At 45.9% G+C, this 17,616-nt stretch overlaps 1 protein-coding gene across 1 annotated transcript; it reads left to right on the top strand.

Moving 5' to 3' along the window:
- The first annotated feature begins 9,055 nt into the window (after positions 1 to 9,055).
- LOC131558177 (C-type lectin domain family 5 member A-like) lies at positions 9,056 to 17,396 on the top strand. The gene is made up of 7 exons (XM_058805799.1): positions 9,056 to 9,156; positions 11,176 to 11,250; positions 11,802 to 11,888; positions 13,796 to 13,894; positions 14,797 to 14,939; positions 15,595 to 15,704; positions 16,256 to 17,396. The coding sequence occupies exons 1-7, from the start codon at positions 9,075 to 9,077 to the stop codon at positions 16,392 to 16,394; spliced, it is 735 nt and encodes a 244-aa protein (XP_058661782.1). The 5' UTR covers positions 9,056 to 9,074; the 3' UTR covers positions 16,395 to 17,396.
- Positions 17,397 to 17,616: the final 220 nt, after the last annotated feature.

Below are 17,616 nucleotides of genomic sequence, written 5' to 3' on the forward strand. Positions count from 1 at the left end.
AGTCTCACAGAGGAAAGAAGCAATGATAATTTCCTTTCTTGAAAAGCCCAATCCATGCATCATAATTAGTTTCTCTATGTATTGCCATTTTTTAACCACATTTGCCAAGAAAATGAGGTGGCTGCTTTCTTGTCCGTCTATGCACATTGGCCTGTCTGTCTGGTCTCGTGGAAGGTGTCCCTGTCCATGGCAGGAGGGTTGAAATGAGATGATCTTTAAGGTCCCCTCCAACCCAAACCATTCTATGATTTTATGATTCTATCTTCCAGTTGTTGGGCAGTTTTACAGCACAGATAAGTGATTTGGGATGTGAGGTTGGGAGGGGTATCACAATATGGAGAAGTTCTAGGAAGCCACATCACTGAGTTGAAGATAACGTGCAGGGGCCAGCACGTTTGCAGCAGTGGGTATTTACAGGATGTCAGATACAGATCTTCAGATAACCGAGCTGTGAGGACACAAAGGCTCAGTGACCAACTATTAGAACACTTCTGTCTCTGAAACCTCATTACAAAACTGTTTGTAAATAACAGCCTTTCTGGAACTGAGTGCTTTCTGCATAGTTGCACTTCAACCACTGCTCCTGGGAGGGTAAAACTGCAGTACATCAAATGCACAGCCATTGCAGAGCCCACATCGGTAGGCCTTCAAAAGCAGAGACTCTCCTGATTGCTCCTGATCTACTGTGCAAGGATTTATCAGCAGGCATCAATTTCTGCAGCTCTGGGTGTGCCTGTACCCTCCTGTTTGCTATGTGAGACAAGTAAAGCAAATTTATCAGCCTGGGAACTGCTCATCTTTGACCCTCCCTGTGCTTCCAGTGCTCTGAGCTTTCAAGTGACAAGTCTGTTCAGAAAATGGCTGTGTAGACACTCTTTACATTTGTTCCAAAATGCCTTTAGCCATCACCTGGGATGCCCCTGCCTTTAGCAGTATTTTTTAAAGCTTGAAAAGGGAAAGGGGGAAAAAAGAACTGCAATCCTACAATTCCTCATTCTGTAAATATCCCTCACATGCTGATGTATCTGTCCCTGCTAACCCACTTAGCAAATTACTTATTATAAAGAGAATCTCCACCTCTCTATCCTCAGGTTTTTTGGGCATCCAGGATTTTCAGCCTATGAAGAAGGAAAGGGCTTTTCACAGTTGCAGAGGGACAACTCCTGGAACAGGAGGATTTGTGCAACACAGCTACGGATAAACAAGCCCAGAGCAGTGAAAGAGCTGAGAAATTACATTAAGTAAAGGTGAAGTCTTTTCACAAGGCAGCTTGTGAAAAAATCTCCCTTATTCCACCCCCTTTCCTTCAGGATTGCATGTGTTATTCAACAAGGAGCTTTACAGCTCCTCTGCTGCTTCCATATGATCCATAGGATTTGGAAGAAGTAGCCCTGCAGATGTATGGCAAAGTAGCCCTGCAGATGTATGGCAAAATAGCCCTGCAGATGTATGGCAAAAGGTGAGTCAGCTTGGCACCATCTTCCACAAGGGCTATAGCTTTTTGAAATATAGAGAATCTGGGATGTATTCATGGAAAAGAGGGCTGTCAAAGAAGTGAGTAGTGGAATGCAAGGATATTTTTTAGCCTAGTTACAATAGTTTCAAGTTACCACTCAGTTAAAAACCTATTTGGGTATCAGCCTTCAGACGTTTTTAAACCCAATTTCTTTTTAAGTTGAATTTTTTGTTAAAATTTGTCCTGAAAGAACAGAGGTATTAAATAACCTCACCAGAATGAAAATACTGTGAAATGATACTCACATTGCTTCAGCTGGCTCTATATAACAGTATTCTGCTGCTTCCTGCACTGCAAAAGGGAGCTGCTGAGCTGGGGAGATGTGGGGTGGAAGCTGGCTTTGAGTCAGGGATGTGTGTGCTGCCAGCAAAGGATTTCAGCAGTGGAACAATCAGGGCTGTTTTGAGAGTACTGGGCATAGCATTTTCCTTCTTCTTCACCTTCTGAGTTTGTTGCATGTCATCCTAATCCCCAGAGAGAAAACTCAGTGGAACTTCACTGCTTTTCTCTCCTGTCTGTCTCTGTCTTTTGCCTGAGGCAGATACTCTGAGGTGCCACTGCGTCCTGTAGTTCTGACTCTCTTTCTTTTCACACTTGGCTCCTGTAGGAGCATTTAGTTTTCTACAGGAAGCAGATTTTATCTTCCTCCCTCTTCTCAGGTCATCTATAATTTAAAATCTTCCTTGGCATTCTGCTCACTGCCAATCTGTGGAATCTTCCTGCACATCTCTCCCACGCCCCTCAGCAGTGCCATGCAAACACCACCACATCCTGTTCCACCCAAGAGACCATGCAACTCCAATCCTTGTCACACAGCCAAACCACTTCTCCTTGTAATTCCAGGAGAGTTGCACATTCCAGCAGTGTCTCAGTTGCATCCTCCAATCTCACACTTTTCTCCATGTGAGGAAAGGATTTTCTGCCTAAAAGTGGAGAACTAACCGCAGTGAAAATTTCTCCCATGGGCAGCTCTGCAAGATGCAAATTCCCTTGCCTTTTTCCCTCCCCACTTCATGATTATTTCTCTCTTTGGTTCATCTCTCAGAGGGGCCAAAGTCTCTCAGTTTTGGTATCCCTGTGCTGTCCTAACCTCCAAATACTCAATTTGCATTACTGTATCCTTCAGCCCTCGTTCCCCCCAAAAACAGAGTCTTGGGCTTCTCTGGAGCAGACAGTATAAAAAGTGTCAGTATTTTATTAGAGAACTGAAATAAGAAGACATAAATATACTTCAGGATTGTACAGTCCTGTCTAAAGCAGGACTGTCAACAACATGACCTGAGATTCAAGCAATCTGTATACAGTTTGATCTCTATAAACCCTGTGCCTGAGGATCAGATCAGGTAACTCTCCTTCTCTGTTATTCATCTGTTCTTCCAACACTTGCCCCAGTAAAATAATACAAATGGCTTTTCTACATTTTCCCTGAAAGTTAATAGGAGTAAACTGCCATGTCCTCCAGAATCCATAGGTCTGGGATAATGTAGTGGATTATGCAGCTGGGCAAATTGGAGATGATGGCAGAACTGGTCAGAAACCTGCTGAGGGTTATCGTTTTTATGTCAATAGCCTGAAAGGTCTCAGGCAGCACAAGAGATGATGCACTTTTCTCCAATGACTCACTCTCACCAAGGTATAGCACATGGAGCAGAGGCATTTTTCTTATTCTACTCTTCCAGATTGCTATCACAGGAGCCCTTTCCATGTGCCACAACAGCTCCCTCTGATAAGCCATGGCATTAAGGCTTAGCTTCTTTCCTACAAATTTGTCCGTAACCATCCCACAAGAGTGGCACAACCGGGATTCATTTTAGAATCTGCAGTGGCAGGACAAGTTCATCAGAAGTGCCCCTTTTCCTTGGTGAGAAGAGCCAACATTCACCCACCCTGAGCAGTACTGGGTAGGAGGTAAAGACTTGGCTGCCTTGTTTAGGGTCTGTAGGACAAAACAGCTGTTAAAAATGTTTAAAGATGTATATGAGATGGCTTAGTACAGTTTCACTCAGGCAGGGTGCCAGGGTATGTTATGTAAAGTGTTGATCTTTCCTACATTTTAAATTGAATATAGAACAGTTGGGTTCCGGCCCTCCTTCCTGGCAACAGTCCCAGCCTTGAGCACTTCCGAGTAATCTGGGCTTCTTCTAGCTGCCCAAGGTATCAGCAAGACTCAGAGACTGCAGAGATGATGGTGATGTTCTTCTCAGGAATCAAGAGAATGCTCTTCCTCTTGTTCCTCCCATGCTTTTGTTCTGGCCAGCTTGCATTTCCACTGCTGCATTTCCCCACCTTCCTGGATCCTTCCAGCATGTTCTGCCTCTGCTGTGACCATGAGGAACAGGAGCTGATGGGGCTGAACTGCACTGGGTGGCATGTGGATTCAGCCCTCATGGAGAGCTGCCTGGATCTGATATTGTGCCAGTAGGTGCCTTCTGAAATGGCAGCATCTGCTTCTCCGTAAGATGAACAGATTTCCTCTTCATCCCCCTCTGCCAAGGGTCATGCTCCAAGTATGTTGGACAAAAGGTATATTGAAAGGCTAAGAGGATTGGGAATCTTCAGCCTGGGAAGGGAATTGGGAATTGTTCATCCTGGAGAAGAGAAGGCTTTGGGGTGACCTCACTGTGGCCTTGCAGTGCCTGAAGGGAGCCCACAGGAAAGATGGAGAGAGACTCTTGACAAGGGCCTGGAGTGACAGGACAAGGGGCAATGGCTTCACACTGACAGAGAGCAGGTTTGGATGGATATGAGGAAGAAATCATTCCCTGTGAGGGTGGTGAGGCCCTGGCACACTGAGATGTGTCAGGCATAGGGTAGGACATCCTTAGGAATTCTTGTTTTTTCCACTGTCAGGCAACCACTAAGTATAGATGTCTGATGTTAAAGCAGCTGGAGTTTAGAGGGGGAAAAATGCCACCAAGGCTGCTAAATAAAAACCAGACTGTTTTGTTTTCCGTTAAATATAAAAGAGAAACCGACAGCTTAATTTTATCCAGATACAGAGAGAAAGAGTTTATACCAGTTCCAGTGGTTTTACTTTGTTCAGCTGTTTTCAGTTCCTCTTTCACACAACAATAAATATATGTTGCACAAAATATGTCACAATGTTTGTCTAAAAATGGGTAAACTTTGGAGGGAATGAGGTAGCCAGCCTTCCTTATGGTCATGAGCTGGTTGCAAAATGATTCTTGTTAAAACCACTTTTTAAATCTTTCTTGGATTGTGACCCAGACAGGGACCTTTTGGCTGTGAATTACGGCAGGAGAAAACTAGAAGAAACACTTGTTCTTATTTGTTTAATAATGATTTTTAAAAAGTGATTTGGTGTAAACCCAAAGCATTTAATTTCTCCTAAAAGAACATCCTGAAAGGAAAAATTGAAATGTTTGATTTCAAAATTGTTAAACATTCCATTATTTTCAGAAAATATATTTAATGTTAACAATGATTTTTTTCCTCCTTGGTAGCAGAAACTCTTTGTTTATATTAGAAAATAATTTTGGTCCCAAAAAAGTTACAGGTTTTTTCAAATCTTTTACATATCAGAAAATATCTCCCAATTATTATAGGTCTGGATACAGTAAGCAAGCACATTAAATCCAGAAAAATCCACATTTGCTCAGCTGTCAACCACATCCACAGAACCCTAGCAACAGATAGCTTGAGGGAAAGACATCCTAGTTACTGTAAGTAGAATTTTAGTGAGGTTTTCTATTTGAAATCTTCCTTCTAAGCCTCTCTCTCTCACATGCTTGGTTTTTGTTTCAATTTTCCTTTTTACTACAACCAAATAAAAGTCATTATCTGGAATTGTCAAGTGATGAAAAAAGGCCCAAAAGGTTTGCTTTCCCAAAGGAAACCCAAAGGAGGGTTGTTTTTCCAAGTGTTTACTGCATTCTTCGTTCATAATGTATATTATATTTTAAATATTTTATCCATTTCAGAATAGATGATTTGCAGATAACTTATCTTTGAATTTGGATCTTGTAATGAAATCTTTACCAGATCTGTTTTCTTGATAAGATACAGAGATACATAGGACTCAACTGACCCCAGAAGATTCTTCACTTCTGACCTGAGGCTGCATAATGTAAGTATTGGCCAAGAGCCTGGTATGTTAAAAATCTCTCTTTCTTCTGTCTTTCTTGGTCATGGGCACACTGAGTTTGGGATTGCAGAGGCCAAAAGATGGACATGACTCATCTTGGAAAAATGGGAACAGAGCTGGCAAGAGTAGGAGTGAAGTGGGAGTGTGAGGGCTTCTCTGTTAGGAAAATGCTGTCAGATGTTGCCCATGCCCTTAGCTAGTGTTTAGGAAGCCAAATTCATTAGGTGCTAAGGAATTGCAGCAGAATTATTAACACAGACATCTCATTATTAACAAAGACATGCAGGGCCATTGTCCCACCCATACATACTCACAGGAAAATATCTTTAAATTACTAAAGATATTTACCCATCATAGTTTTGTGGGAAATACACAATACCACAGAGAAAAAATAAGTATACATTTAAATTCTGAAAAGTGTGGCTAAGTGCTCAGAAATACAATACAAACTGCCCTGTGTGCTATCTCCAGTATTAAGTTATGCAGCATCTCAGTATCACATAAAAGGATTTACAAGGGGAGCTGGATCCCTGTTTTAACTTCTTCTCCATGGCATTTGCACCATCCTTGTCAAATGGAGTTCAAAAGCATCAACTCAGTGGGGTATTGCACCTTCCTTCTTCAAGCAGCACCAGCCCACACAGTCAGCATTCCCTCAAGATGCAGCAGAACCTGCTGATGAGCGTAGGCAATATTCCACAGGAAAGAGGGGAACTATTTTTATGGCAAAATTTGTGGGATTGATGCTATCATGTGCTTCTCACTCCAGAAAACCAGCAATAAAAACCAAAAAAGTTGATTTAACTCAATGGATGTTTCCTACACTCAGTCCATGTTACAACTGTCAAATTAGCAATGCAATTCCCTAATAAAAAGGAAAATTCTGAATGAAAAAAGGAATTGAGACTTGGTGGAGCTGAAAAATTGCAGAATACTTAGGGTTGCCCTGAGAAGCTGTGGCTGTCCCATGCCTGGAAGTGTCCAAGGCTGCGTTGGACAGGGCTTGGAGCAACCTGGAAGGGGCACCCCCATGGCAGGGGTTTGGTATAAGATGATCTTTAAGGTTCTCTCCGACCCATTCCACCTTTGTGGGGATGTGGAATGGCTTCCCAACTTAGTTGTGACAGTAGGCCATTTTTTATACTCTTAAACAAACAAACTGACATTAATAATTTCTAGTTTCATTCCTCTATTGGATTTACTCCAAAGGTTTGTCAAGGGCTCAAGGGGGAACCAAGGGAATTGTCTTTGATTGTGTACACCCCTAACTAGGCCAGATGTGGCCTTATCCAGTTTCTGGATGTGGAAAGGTAAACACATATTTTGCCAATAAACAAACACAATTAATTTAACAATATTTCATTAATGAAATGTTATGTTATGTTATGTTATGTTATGTTATGTTATGTTATGTTATGTTATGTTATGTTATGTTATTAATGTCATTTATTAACAATAGCTCATTAATGATTGAATATATATATATATATAACATTTGGTTGGAAGGTTCATCTAGAGGCAACTTTGGCTCAGAGTCTGTTGTTCAGGCCTCGGTCAGGGTCTGTTGTTTAGGCCTCATTATTTCAGCCTGCCACAGAATTTCTAGACACGTCTCCCTGTCAGGTCTGAGGGCCACTGCAAACCTTCATTTAACTGCAGTACAAACTTCTGAGTCATCAACCACCACAGAAACTGCTTCACTTCCTCTTCTTTCTCTCACACATTTGGTGTTTGCTTGGCTTCTCTGGGCCTGTGATTATGGGACATGAGGCACAGAATACCAGAACACCTCTCTGGCTCTTTGAAGAAGCCTCTGCCATGACCACTGGCACCAGAGGGTGTTCCAGATCTGATGGCCCTGAGAGCATATATCCATAATAGAAAATTGTCTTTCTATTGAAGAAATATGTTCAATCAGAATTGGTATTTATTTTTTTAAAAACCACTCAACTTTTTCCTATAATTTGTTTAAATGAGAAAAGCAATGTGTTATGTTTCTATAAAGATGGGAATACAGCAATCATAGAATCATAGAATGGTTTGGGTTGGAAGGGACCTTAAGATCTTCTCATTTCACCTTCTCTGACATGGGCAGGGACACCTTCCACTATCCCAGCTTGCTCAGAGCCCTGTCCAACCTGACCTTGGACACTTCCAGGCATGGGGCAACCACACTTCTTTGGGGATTTGTGCCAGGGTCTCACCACTCTCACAGGGAAGAATTTCTTCCTCATATCCCACTTAAACCCACTCTCTGTCAGTGGGAAGCCATTCTCCCTTGTCCTGTCACTCCAGGCGCTTGTCCAGAGTCTCTCTCCATCTTTCTTGTAGCTCCCTTCAGGCACTGCAAGGCCACAGTGAGGTCACCTCAAAGCCTTCTCTTCTCCAGGCTGAAAAATCTCATTCTCTCAGATTTTCCTCATGGCAGAGGTTCTCCAGCTTCTCAGTGCTGTATTGGCCTCATCTGGACTCTCTCCAACAGTTCCATGTCCTTCCTGTGCTGGGACTCCTGAGAGAAAAGAGGTCACCCCTCAGACCCCTTTTCTCCAAACTGGACAAACCAAGGAATCCTCAGCTGCTCCTCACAGGAAATTCCTTCCAACACTTCTACCAGCTTTTTTCCCTTCCTGTGAGACTCCATTCAAGGACCTTCATGTTCTTCTTAAATTCTAGGGGCCCTGGGCTGGTTTTGGCTGGGATAGAGTTCGCTTCCCTCATAGTAACTGGTATGACTACATTTTGGACTTGTGCTGGAACAGTGTTGAGACCACAGGGATGCTTTAGTTCTTGCTGAGCAGAGATTAAACAGAGTGAGAGACCTCTGTTTGTCATCCCACCCCACCACTGAGGGGGCTGGGGGTGCACAAGGAATTGAGAGGGGACACAGCTGACCCCAGCTGCCCAGAGGGATATTACAAACCTATAAAGCCAAGGAATAGTTTTGTTTAGGCTGCACTATTCCAGTTGCTGCCTTAAGCATCTTTTGTGCTTCCCAAAACAGGCTGGACCAATCCCTCTTTCTGACCCCATTTTGCCTCCAGAATTCCCTTTCAGAGAAGCAGACAATGTCTGTGAGCTACACAGAGCCCACAGAGCTCAGGACGCAGCAGAGCAAAATGTTTTGTGTGTGGCGCAGCAGAGCAAAATGTTTTGTGTGTGGGTTGGTGAAGCTTTGAGAACTCAAGATACTTCCAATCCAGAACCACTTCCCAACACAGGTGACCTCAGGGAGGCCATGAACTTCTATTTCCTCGTGTTACTGACATAAAACCATGTGCCATCAATGATAAAGTAGAAATAGACTTCTCTTTTCATTAGAAGTTGAGGTGTGACCGGAAGAGTCAAGAACTTCCTGCTGAAGGCTTGAGGCGGGAGGAGCTCTGAGTCGTGCCCAGCTCAGAGTGTCACTGTCACAACAGCCGAGGGAGGGAAAAAGGAGAAGCGGGAACAAGAATGGCAGAAAATGTCCTTTATGCTGACCTGAACTTGTCTGAATCAACCAGACCCAGAATTCTGACAGTCCCTGATGACCCAGGTAGGTCCAGTGCTGGGCACTGAGCTTTCTTTGCATTCTCCACTCTCTCTCCCACATCTCTTGAGAGAGTTCCTTGCAGCACCAAAGCCCCAAAGAGCCCAAGGGAAACATGAGGGCCAGGGCTGGAAAACTTGCAGTTGGAGTGTCCAGAGAGGGTTGTTGATATTTACAAAGACAAGTTGTTGGGAGATCTACTTTTCTCTTGCTAAGGTGCAAGTGTCAGGCAGTGTCTCTGGGGTGAGATTGAGAGTCCTTTTTATCCATTTTGGAGAGCATTCCAGAGCTGAACATCCATTGCTGCTGGCCCTGGCCTGTTTTGCCCCAGCAGACTGAGATTGCTGCAGCAAACTGCTCAGGATGGAGTGGCTGCTGTTGCTGGTGCTCACAGCAGTCTCCTGCACAGCTGCTCCTGCTCCCTGAGCACAGCAGGCACTGCCTGGGGGCTTCTCCTCCTGTTCTGGCTGTGCCAACTGCTTGTTGAATGCACCAGTGTGAAAAAATGTTTCATGGGCAGATTTAGTCTGATTTGGGATCAAACACTTCACAAAATTCTAACCAGGGATTTATCTTTCTTTAATGAGTTTAAAATGGTTGCATGTATGTTTGCATTGGTTTTGCAATATCTGCCGGGAAAGTGCATCCCAAAAAGTAACAGACTACATGCCATGTGTCTCTGTATTTCATTTCCATCTTTCTTCCCTTTCTTTCTAACCCTGCTTTTACTCTGGCATAAATTATTTCTTGCATCCATTGTTTGTCTTTTGCACAAAGTGTGACCCCTCTGCATGTCTTTTTGGATGTGTGGACTTACTAACACCCCAGGAAAGAGGGTTTTACCACCCCTTTCAATGGATGAATTCAGAGTTCAATTGACCACAGTAGATGCCACCTGATAACAAGTTCCATTTTCCTTAGAATTTAACCCATGTATTCCTATTCAGAATTTTGATAGATTTCTAGTAACATCTGGGTGTTTCTCTGCTTGTGCCTTTTAGGGAAACCCCTACCAACTCTTCTATGTGTTCACTGAAATTATGCACAAGATTTCCCAGATATTGTCTCCATCTTCTAAAAAGAGCTCAATTCCCTGACTTCCATCTTAGCTCTGTACACTGATAGAATCCAGGGGGATCAGTGTTGCATATCACAATGACTTGGAGAGTTTTATAACACTGCAACATCATATTTTTTACTTTTTACCCACTTTTTATCTCCCTCTGACCTTTCTTTCCTCTCCATATGTTTTCTTCTCTGCTGCTCTGTAGTTATTATCTGCAGATGATGGAATAGATTTCATTACTCTCCCTGTTATCTGGGTTATTTAGATAAACACTCAAACCCCTCCAAGTTTAGCACAATCTGCAGTTTTCAGGCTTTGATGTTTTACTCATTCTCACCATTCCTGTCAGGATGAACAACCTTGGGCCACCCTTGGCACTTTCCTCCCCTTTTGTCAAGGCTGACAATGTGAGTGTGTGCCCCTGTGCCCTCTGGTATTGTCTGCCTCGAAAAGAAATCAGTTCTGTTCCTGCATCTAGCAAGTGCTCCAAGGGTGAAAGAGTCATCATGAAACATGGAATCAGAATATCCTGAGCTGGAAGGGACCCACAAGGATCATCCAGTCCAACTCCTGGCCCTGCACAGATACCCCAATAATCCCACCCTGTGCATCCCTGAGAGTGTTTTCCAAATGCTGCTTGAGCTCTGGCAGCCTTGGGGCTGTGACCACCCCTGGGGAGCCTGTTCAGTGCCCCAGCACCCTCTGGAGGAAGAATCTTTCCCTGATGTCCACCCTGACCCTGTTCTGACACAGCTCCAGCTGTTCCCTTGGGTCCTATCCCTGGTCGCCACAGAGCACAGATCAGTGCCTATAATGGAGAAAAATATAATTTGTGCATTGTTAACGACAGTCACATCAACCAGTTGCTGTCCTGTGTTCAGCATTTCTCACAATTTCAGTCATTTTTATTTAATTTAAATTGATTTTCAGCTCTCTTTGTGCTCTGTTCTGGTTCCCAGGCTCAGGCTGTACCTATGCAGAAGTGAAAGTGAAAGCCCAAGACACAAATGCTGCAACAAACTGCAAATCATCAGGTGAGTTTAGCTGTCTGATAAAGTGATGGGAATTTAAACAAGAAGAGCAGAGGGGCTGATCCTGATGCCCCAAACATGCAGTGACACAAAACCATGAGGAGGCAGGAGGATACAATTGTTTGCTTTCCACACTCAGAGCAGGGACAGCTGAGGTGTTGCATCCTGTGCCCCTGAACACTTGTTGGCTTTCCTGGCAAAGGAATAGAAGGATGTGATGGGGCACACCCAGACCCCCCTAGCCCAGGCTCCTGTCCCCAGCAGCAGAGAAAGTGAACAAAGGAGAGGAGGAAGCAGAGGGAGGGCATTGATTGCAAGGCCTCTCCTCCTTTTCCCCTCTCCTCAAAGCCATGGCAGGTTGGGATCTGTTCAGTTCCCTGAGCACAGGGCTCCAGAGCCAGTGGGGAAGCACCAGGACATTGACCCTGGCTCCAGCCTGCAGATCTGGAATGCTCCAGAGTCCCAGTGGGAGCCTGAAAAGGCACCTTGGAATGAAGGGCAAGGGGGCTTCTGTCCAGCTGCTCCCTAATCTTTATTCTTCTGTCCCTCTGTAGGTAAAAGCCGTTATTCCAGAAAACGTGTTGCCATATTGGTGGTGATAATCCTCATACTGGTCCTGGCAGTGTATTTAATAATCACATGTAAGTTCTTTTTTTAGTGTCATAACAGCCATTTATTTGTGTCTCTCTCCCACTGACTGATGTCCAGGCCATGACATACAAAGCCAGTAGGAAACAGAAGTTTGGTTTGAAGGTAAAGGACAGCAGTTTTTAGCCAAGCATGGCTGTAAGAGGAAATCTGTATGAGAGTCAAGTGGTTTGAAAGTTGAAAATTCCAACAGATAAAAAAGCCAAAATCCCAATGAAAAACTGACAATATTCAAATTATAAAGAATTTATTATATAAATGTTTTGAAGAAACAAGGTAAGATGTGATAATGCCTACCAGTGGTGCAATTGCTAACTGTGAGAATCCCACAAGGTGATGAGGTTGTATCATGAGACCAAGATGTCCATAACACCAAAAATCTTAAAATAATTAGGAATTCAAGTTCATTTGAAGGAGGCAAGTAAATCACATCTTAATGGACTTTCCTGAAGATCATTACATATTTTGAGGCACATAAAAAGATAAATTATATTTTGTAGAAAAAAATCTTACTTCCATAAGAAAAAAAAATGAATAGAACCAATTGGTATATCCTTTAAAAGTTTTCAAAGAACCATTTTAAAACTTCAGATGGTTTTGCTTGTCTCTTTCCGTCCTTTCATAGCTGAGAAAGCTTGAGAAGTTTCCACAACCAATCACTCTCAAGTCCCACAGTTTGCCACCTGCTCAGAGATGCACATGGGGAAGACTTTGATCCTTGGAACTTAAAAAACAGGGCTGGGGGAGGCAAGTCGTTCTTCTTTTTCAGGGCAAAGAGTCCAGGATTGATATCTGACAGTGCCCAGACATTTATAAATGTCAAACAGCAAAGGGTGGGGCAAATTAAAAACAAATAATGAACCAACAGAAAATAAAAGGTGTCATTTACATTTAATACAGCTTTAATTTTAACATTGAAAGAGGAGTTCTTATGCTTAGATCCAGGTCTGGCTTCAGTTATCGTTCTTTTGTGAGGCTCAGTTCTGTCTCTGAACTGCTACAGACCTGAAAAAATACTCCCAAGTAACTTGAGATCTAGATCAAACTTGAGAAATGAAATCAAGGTAGTTTTCACGTTCAAAAGCAAACAGTTTCACTTTGCTCCAAATCAAAACTGGTGCATTTTGAGTTAATAAAAATGCAGGTGTTGAGTGGTGGGTGCTGCTGCCTATTACCTGTTCCCAACAAAGCTCTGCTGTAGAAAAGCAGGCTGGGTCAGCATTCAGGCAACACAGTCAAACCCCACCTAACACTCACCACAGCTGGCTCAGCCAGAGAGGCAAGAAGGCTCTTTTTGCAAGGTTTCATTCGAGTGAAGCATGAGGCTGAAGGGGACCAGTGAGAAAGAGAGAGAACCATGTGGATCCGGCAGCTTAAGAAGGGGAAGGTGTGGGGAGCAGAGCTGAGGGCAGGGCAAAGGGGATCGGTATCCAGGGGAGAGGGGGTCGGCCACCAGGGTATGAAGCCAGGAGGGGACAGGGAAAGGGGAAGCCAGGGGAAATCCATGTGGGAGTCTGTCTTTTTCCTGCAGGAGGAACTACTCTGTAGCAGATAGTCACCGCCATTGATAGGGCAGAGGACTTGGGAATTGGCTGAGAGATTTCATGGGATGTTACAACTTTATGCTAAGTTTTAGTTTTGTATGAATTTTCCATAGGGTCTTCTTTGCAAATTAAACTGTTATTAAGATATAACTTGTTTAAATGAACTCAAGTGTTGCCTTTAATTCAATGGAACCCAACCCGACCATGTTATGATTTTTATAGTAGACTCATGAGCAAAGAGGCAGAGTTTGCATTCTGTGTTGGATGATGGGGGGTCAGAGAGGTCCAGCAGAGCTTTGACAGTGCCAGGCACAGTGGTCATTACTTGCAAGCAGAAATTGTGTTCTTATTTCCAGATGGTCCTACTGCAGGCAGCCAAAAGGGCTCAACAATATTGTCCTCCACCAACCAAGAGGACCCAACAACATTGTCCCACATCCCTGAAAGGGCACCAGGTAGGCAATCCGCAGTCTTTCCAAAGGGAGCTGCCAGAAGTCTGTTGGATTGATGGTTAAGGGGGACAGAAAAGGAACTCTGTCAGGATTTTGTTCAGAAGGAACACAAACAACCCCTCTGCCATGTCAGGAGCACAAACCTCACCCTAGGACACTCCCAGGGTGAGTTCTGGAGCCCATGGAGGGTTTGCATTTGCAGCTCCTTTGAAAGCAGAGCAGGCTCAGCTCTGCATTCCTGTTCCCTAGGGAAGAGCTGATGCCTCTGTGCTGCCAGAGCAGAGCAGTGGGAGGCAGGGAAGGCACAGGAGGAACAATCCCTCAGGCACCCTGCCCTGCTGGCAGCAGGATGGACAATGTGCCTGTGCTGCTTTCCCAAGGCCCCTCCACTGCCAGCCTGTGAACCTCACTGCAATTCCAGGCTGCCCTTCAAAAGCTGCTGGATCCCCAACCAAAGTGTTTCCTGCAGGCCCTGTCTCCCTGAATCCCATCCCCTTTGCAGCTGCCCCTCCCTGCTCCTCCTGCTGCCCTGCCTGGCAATGCACACAAATGTTGGTGCTGCCAGTGGCACCTGTGCTGCCCAATTCTGCATCAGGCAGACCAGACTGTGGGGATCTGGGAGCTGCTTTGTGCCCTGAGCATTTCTCTGTATGCCCTGAGCAAAGCTGGGCAAGGCTGGATCATGTTTGCTGAGCTGCTGCTCCCTGTCTGGCTCCTGCCTGCTGATTCTGGGCTGCCATCAGCTCCAGAGGCTCTGGGGGATCCCTGGTGCTCTGCTGACAATTCTCAGCAGTGGCACACAGGCATTTCTGGGGCTGGAATGGCCTCTCTGACCTCTCCATTGTTGTGGTATCCTTTGGTCAGTGTCAACATAGATTTTACACACCTCTTCTTCCCTTCTGCAGGCTGCCCCATAGCATGGAAGAAACATGGCAGAAAATGCTACTACTTTTCTCCAGAGTTGAAACCAAAGGACTGGAAAGCCTCCCGTGCAGAATGCACTGCCATGGGCTCAGACCTGGTGGTCATTGACAGCAGGGAAGAGCTGGTGAGATCCAACTCCTGGGGCAGCTGCTCGGGGGGCTGGAGCTGCCTGGCCAAGGGCTCAGCAGTGACACTTGTGCCAGCCCCTGTCCCATGGCCTTGGGCTCTGGGACCTGCTGCCAGCCATGCACAGCCCAGGCCTGGCAGTGGCAGCAAAGGCCTGCACAGGGAGAGGCCTCCTGGGCCTTGCAGTCCTGTCCCTGGAAGCTCCTGTGCCCAGGCCTGATGCCATGGCAAGGAGCAAAGTCCCTGCCAAGCTGGCTGGGCTTTTCCAGGGATTTAGCACAGAGGCCATGGAGCTTGAGCAGACACTTCTTTGGGAGAGCCATGGCTGGGACAAAGCCTGGAAAGGCTTTGCCAGCCCCTTCCAAAGGGAAAGTGGCCCCAGCTATCAAGTCACACCTGTTAAGCTCCAAATTACACCTGTAATGGCACCACAGATGTATTCTTACATTTGTTATTTATTGTTATTGTTATTGTATATGTATTCATAAGGGGCCTGCAAAAGGGAGAAATGCAATCTCTGGAGCTGTGGGCAGAGGTGCTGTGGCTGGATGCACACTGCACACTCTGTGCTGCCTGTTTAGCCCTGAGCCTTCTGGGCCTCTGCTGAAGAAAATGTCATTTTCAAGTGTTCCCATTGTTGGCTTCCTTTCCAGAGCTACCTGCTCTCACAATCAAGCCATAACTACTACTTCCTTGGTCTGACACGCTCTCCAGCGGAGCAGAAGTGGAAGTGGATCAACAACGTGGAACATGACCCAGCCATGTGAGCTCCTCCCAGCAAGTCCCTGCCATGCAGTGTCTGGGAAGAGGAGAATGCCAAAGGCAGAGCAAAGAGCAGAGAGCTCAAGGGAGATCAGGGACTGTGCTGTGGGGGAAACTGATTGCTGGAGGTGCAGGTGCTTCAGCACAAGCCTGGGCCAAGGAAAGGGAGCCTTGCAGGACCAGGGAACACAGGGCTGTCCTGTAGGGATGGCAGGAGAGGACACAGCTGGAGTTCTGCTGGGGAAGGAAGGATCTGGCTGGATGCAGCTCCCTGGGGAAAGGAAGGGGACAGGAGGCAGGGACAAGAGAGAGAGGGGGATGTCAGCACCATTGGCTGGAGGGAACCAAAGCAGGGGAATGTTTCTGGATGGGAAAGCATTGCCCAGACCTTTTGTGGAGATGTGGGGAACAAAAGTGAGGAATAGGAGTGAGTTCCAAGGCAGTTCCTGATCCCTGTGGCAATAAAACAGCTTAGCAGCCAGGTCTGGTGCCACTCTGCCTTTCACTGCATGTCAGGAATGGAACCAAATTTGAGTTTCTTTCCCCATTCAGGTTCAGCATAAGCGGACAATACCAAGACTTTCTCTGCACAGCCATTGGATTTGATGAAGTACACGCTGCAGGTTGTGGTGGAGACAGCACAACACAAAATATGTGTGAAAAAGCTCCAACAATGACAAAAAGGCATTAGAAGTAGAGCTAAAAGCAAGAGGTGCAGGCTGATCTGTTCTGCCCAGCTTCCTGTAGAAACCATGCATGGGATGTGTCCCATTTCCCTTGAGCTGCCCAGTCTCTGCTCCCAGGCTCTCCTGCAGCCTCTCTCCAGCCTCGGGGCTGAGCTCAGCCCAGCCTTTCCCTGCTGCTGCCTGAGCCTGGATGGATCCCCTCTGGAAGAGCTGGCCCTGGCACACAGGAGCACTCTGGCACTGTCTCATGCCAGAGGTGGCACTGCCAGGCAGGCACTGCCAGGGGACAGGAGTCCAGCCTGGGCACAGGGGTGATCCCAAACACATCCTGACTCATCTGCAAGTCCCATCCAGCCCCAGCCCTGTGTTCCCAGCCCTGCCTGGGCACAAGGAGAGCCTTCCCCACCTGGCCACAGCCTGGCCTTGCCTGCAGCAACAAGGGAAGGGCAGCACAGATTTCTGCCTGGGATCCTGCAGGGAAGGGCAACCCCACTCCTTGCCAGGATGGACCGGAGAAAGTGAGGTGGGGGTGTGGATAATCCTTCCCCTGTCCCAGACTGTTGCAAGAGCACACAGGATCCCAGAGCCTGGGAGGGGAATGGGAATCAGCCCAAGGCAAAGGATCCTACAGCAGCACAGCTGTGGGCATAAAATCAGCCCCAGTCCTGTGTGGGGAAGGGAAGGAATGTCAGATCTCACATCTGCTGGGGAAAGGCACAGGATGGAGACCAGCAGAGCCCAGCAAGGCCTGGAGAACAGAGTCCCAAGAGAAGCTGAGCTGGACAGAAAACAGAACAATGAAACCCACAGTGACCTGTGAAGGAACTGGTGAGAAGCATGGGAGTGACCCACAGGGAATGGCAACACAGTGCTCTGCCCTCTTTTCCTTGGAGATTGGTCACAGGACATGGCAGCTCTATAGATGTGCTCTGGGTCCCCCCAGAGAGCTCTCCTCAGGTGTCTGGGCTGACTGCTGGGACCTGTACAGTCCCTCTCCTCTCCACTGCATGGAATAAAGCTTTTCTTTTCAAAACACAGAGCAGTGCTTGTGTGTGGGTGGGTGAAACTTTGGGAACTCAAGACACTTCTGATCCAGAACCACTTCCCAACACAGGTGACCTCGGGGAGGCCATGAACTTCTATTTCCTCATGTTGCTGACATAAATCCTGTGCCATCAAAAGATGAAGTAGAAATAGACTTCTCTTGTTGTGAGGTTCCCAGGATGA

Source organism: Ammospiza caudacuta, chromosome 5 (assembly GCF_027887145.1).
Source record: "Ammospiza caudacuta isolate bAmmCau1 chromosome 5, bAmmCau1.pri, whole genome shotgun sequence".
NCBI lineage: Eukaryota > Metazoa > Chordata > Aves > Passeriformes > Passerellidae > Ammospiza > Ammospiza caudacuta.

Excerpts from the sequence above, each read along its gene's own strand:
- LOC131558177 (XM_058805799.1), top strand. The coding sequence starts at position 9,075 with ATGGCAGAAAATGTCCTTTATGCTGACCTGAACTTGTCTGAATCAACC. Across the intron at positions 11,251-11,801 it reads AACAAACTGCAAATCATCAG|GTAAAAGCCGTTATTCCAGA; the intron begins GTGAGTTTAGCT and ends GTCCCTCTGTAG. Across the intron at positions 13,895-14,796 it reads CATCCCTGAAAGGGCACCAG|GCTGCCCCATAGCATGGAAG; the intron begins GTAGGCAATCCG and ends TCCCTTCTGCAG.